The sequence below is a fragment of the Mandrillus leucophaeus genome, unplaced genomic scaffold (genome assembly GCF_000951045.1).
Source record: "Mandrillus leucophaeus isolate KB7577 unplaced genomic scaffold, Mleu.le_1.0 Scaffold12, whole genome shotgun sequence".
Taxonomy (NCBI): domain Eukaryota; kingdom Metazoa; phylum Chordata; class Mammalia; order Primates; family Cercopithecidae; genus Mandrillus; species Mandrillus leucophaeus.
In genome coordinates, this window is record NW_012100320.1 from 6,426,540 (window position 1) to 6,429,662 (window position 3,123).

Here is a 3,123-nt window from a genome sequence, read left to right on the forward strand (position 1 = left end):
CCTCCGCGCACCGCTCGCCCGGCTCCAGCCACCGCCGCACTGTGAGTACCCACGTCCGATAGCCGGTCGCCCCGGTGCTCTGCCCCTGCAGCTTTTTTTTCGTTTAGTTCTGATTTGGGCTCCTGTGGCCGTTGTTTTTATGATTATAGCTAACCACACCACCGCCTCGCTCCCACCATTGCCAGTCTCTCGCTTCGCTGCCCTCCCCAAGCTCGTCCCTCAAGCTCCGGGAGCCGACGAGTGTTCCCCAAGCTGCTCTGGCTGCTGCTCCTTGTCGCTGCATATGGCCCTTCGCCTGTGCTTTCCGCTTTGGCCCCCGAAATTCCGTTCCTTTCCTAGGGACCCCCTTCTTCTGACTCCGGGCCCGGACCCCCTCCTCTCATTCAGGGAAAATCGCGCAGGGACCCAGGACCCTCAGCTGGGGTACGCTCTCGGCTCGGGCGCTCTCTTCACTGTATGCGGGCCAGGCACAGTTGCCGATTTCGAGAAACCGAGAAGCTATCATTTCCCAGCCCTGCGCGCCCTCCAGCCACCTCCAGGAGGGCGCGGGGCTTGTCAACCCGGGAGTCAGGACAGTGTTTTTGCCTCCTAAAATGATATAAAGGACTTCAACCCGAAATGAGGGTCAACTTATTTTAGTTCGATCCTCGGAGATAAAGATGAAACAGACAGATAATACATAAATAGCTTGATACTTGAAGAAGGTACAAAACAGATGAAAGAAAGAGGAGCGAGCTGGCAGAGACAGCTCAGGGACAGATAAGATCGACAAATGAGGGGCTCCTAGACAAATAGAGAAGAAGGGAGAGAGACAGATAAACAGAAGATTCCAGTCTCCTTGCTGAACTGGGATCCCCTGTCTGTCTGGAGTTGCCCCTCTGAAAATGGATTTACCTTCAGGGCCGACTGCAGGGGAGGAGCCCTCAGGGTTGGGCTACCCTGGCCGCAGGCTGCAGGCGCTCTGATGGGAGCTTGGCTTGTCTGAGGACATGTGGCTGGGTCAGGCGACCTAGAGGGCCCCAAACATCAGTCCCCAAGTGTCCCCGCTGCTGAGGTCTGCCTGCACAGCTCCCTCCCTGCCTCAGCCAGAGAGCAAAGTGCAGGACCAGCAGCAACTTTTGTACCTGGAGCCTTGCAATGGCTACGAAGATGGCCGAGATTCCTTCCAGCCCATATGAACCAGGACAGCGAGGCATGAAGGATGCTCAGAGAGGTGATGCCCCTGAAAGAGGAAGCTCAGAGCCCCGGAGCCTGCAGTTGGCCCGAGTGGGAAAGGCATATATGAAGGAGGAAAGCTCAGGGAGTGGGCGACTGGAAGCTAAGAAGTGGATCCCAACAAAGTTCCTTGAGAACCTCTCTGTCCCACGCGTTGACCTCGGTGGAAACCAGCTTTGGTCTGGAATACAGCTAAAAATGCAGAAAATGTGGTGAGAACTGCAGGATCCTGGTCTCACTAATAGCTGGAAAGAAAAAGGTTTATATATCCAGCCGAAATCTTTCTGCTCAACGAACGTGGGAGCCAGGCGTGAGAGGAGAAGCTCGGGTTTGTGGAAACTGGCAATGCTGTCCCCGGAAGCCGGCTCGGCACGGAGCTGGGTGCGGTGGGGGCCGCGCTAGGTCCGGGCGCGCACGGAGCGCTTCGGAGAGGGTCGGGTTCAGCACCGCGAACAGCGGTAGCCTCCGCCTCTCTCCTTCCCGGGCAGACCCGGTTCCCTCCTCCTTCTCCCCACCCCCCTCCACCCCCTGCTGTCTGGAGATGGGCAGTGACCGCCCCTCCCCCGCCTCCCCATCCCTCCTCTCACTGCCCCCGCCCGCCCGCGTGCATGCGCGACTGAGCAGAGGGGCGGCCGGTCCCCGAAGTCCGGGCTTCAGGACCCGGGCCGGCAGCACCGGCTGCGAGGGTTGCCGAAGGCGCACAGATTTGGGCGCTGAAAAAGCCTGGATTTGGCAATGGCTTTGCTGTGTGGCCTTGGGCAAGTCACTCTGCGTATCTGGGTTTCACTTCCTTCCCAATCCGAAAACCGGATTGGGTTCCTTGCAGACCGGGCATTCCTGAGGTCTCCATTACCCCTTCTCCTCCCCCAAACCCCGGGGGCTTTTGTTAACGGCGCCAACATGGGTCTGAATAACAAAAGACGCCTGTCCAGGGGGTGAATGAGTTTGGACTCCCCACTGCCAAGTATCCCCCGCGCGCCCAACTCGGCGCGCCCCACTGGGCGGGCCCGAGACTCGGCGGCGGAGCTGAAAATGGCTTATCTGCTCTCTGCTTTCTCTATTTCGCAGGAGCGGCGGCATGGAAGCTCTCACCACTCAGCTGGGGCCGGGGCGCGAGGGCAGTTCCTCGCCCAACTCCAAGCAGGAGCTGCAGCCGTACTCGGGCTCCAGCGCTCTCAAACCCAACCAGGTGGGCGAGACTTCGCTGTACGGGGTGCCCATTGTGTCGCTGGTCATCGACGGCCAGGAGCGCCTGTGCCTGGCGCAGATCTCCAACACCCTCCTCAAGAACTACAGCTACAATGAGATCCACAACCGCCGCGTGGCCCTGGGCATCACGTGCGTGCAGTGCACGCCGGTACAGCTGGAGATTCTGCGTCGGGCCGGGGCCATGCCCATCTCGTCGCGCCGCTGCGGCATGATCACCAAGCGAGAGGCCGAACGCCTGTGCAAGTCGTTCCTGGGCGAGCACAAACCACCCAAGCTGCCCGAGAACTTCGCCTTCGATGTGGTGCACGAGTGTGCGTGGGGCTCGCGTGGTAGTTTCATCCCTGCGCGTTACAACAGCTCTCGTGCCAAGTGCATCAAGTGCGGCTACTGCAGCATGTACTTCTCGCCCAACAAGTTCATCTTCCACTCGCACCGCACACCCGACGCCAAGTACACACAGCCCGATGCCGCCAACTTCAACTCCTGGCGTCGTCACCTCAAACTCAGTGATAAGTCGGCCACAGACGAACTGAGCCATGCTTGGGAGGACGTCAAGGCCATGTTTAATGGCGGCACGCGCAAGCGGACCTTCTCCCTACAAGGAGGCGGCGGAGGCGGTGCTAATGGCGGGTCGGGTGGGCAGGGGAAGGGTGGTGCTGGCGGCGGTGGAGGCGGCGGCCCAGGGTGCAGTGCGGAGAT

The 3,123-nt window shown here is 60.1% G+C and overlaps 1 protein-coding gene across 1 annotated transcript in view; it reads left to right on the forward strand.

Annotated features, from left to right (window-relative positions):
* The window catches only part of SKOR1 (SKI family transcriptional corepressor 1), a 13,803-nt gene that overhangs the window by 3,929 nt on the left and 6,751 nt on the right, over nt 1-3,123 (forward strand). The window contains 4 exon segments of the mRNA XM_011968705.1: nt 340-373; nt 376-423; nt 1,094-1,394; nt 2,284-2,974. Coding sequence (XP_011824095.1) covers nt 340-373; nt 376-423; nt 1,094-1,394; nt 2,284-2,974 — 1,074 coding nt within the window.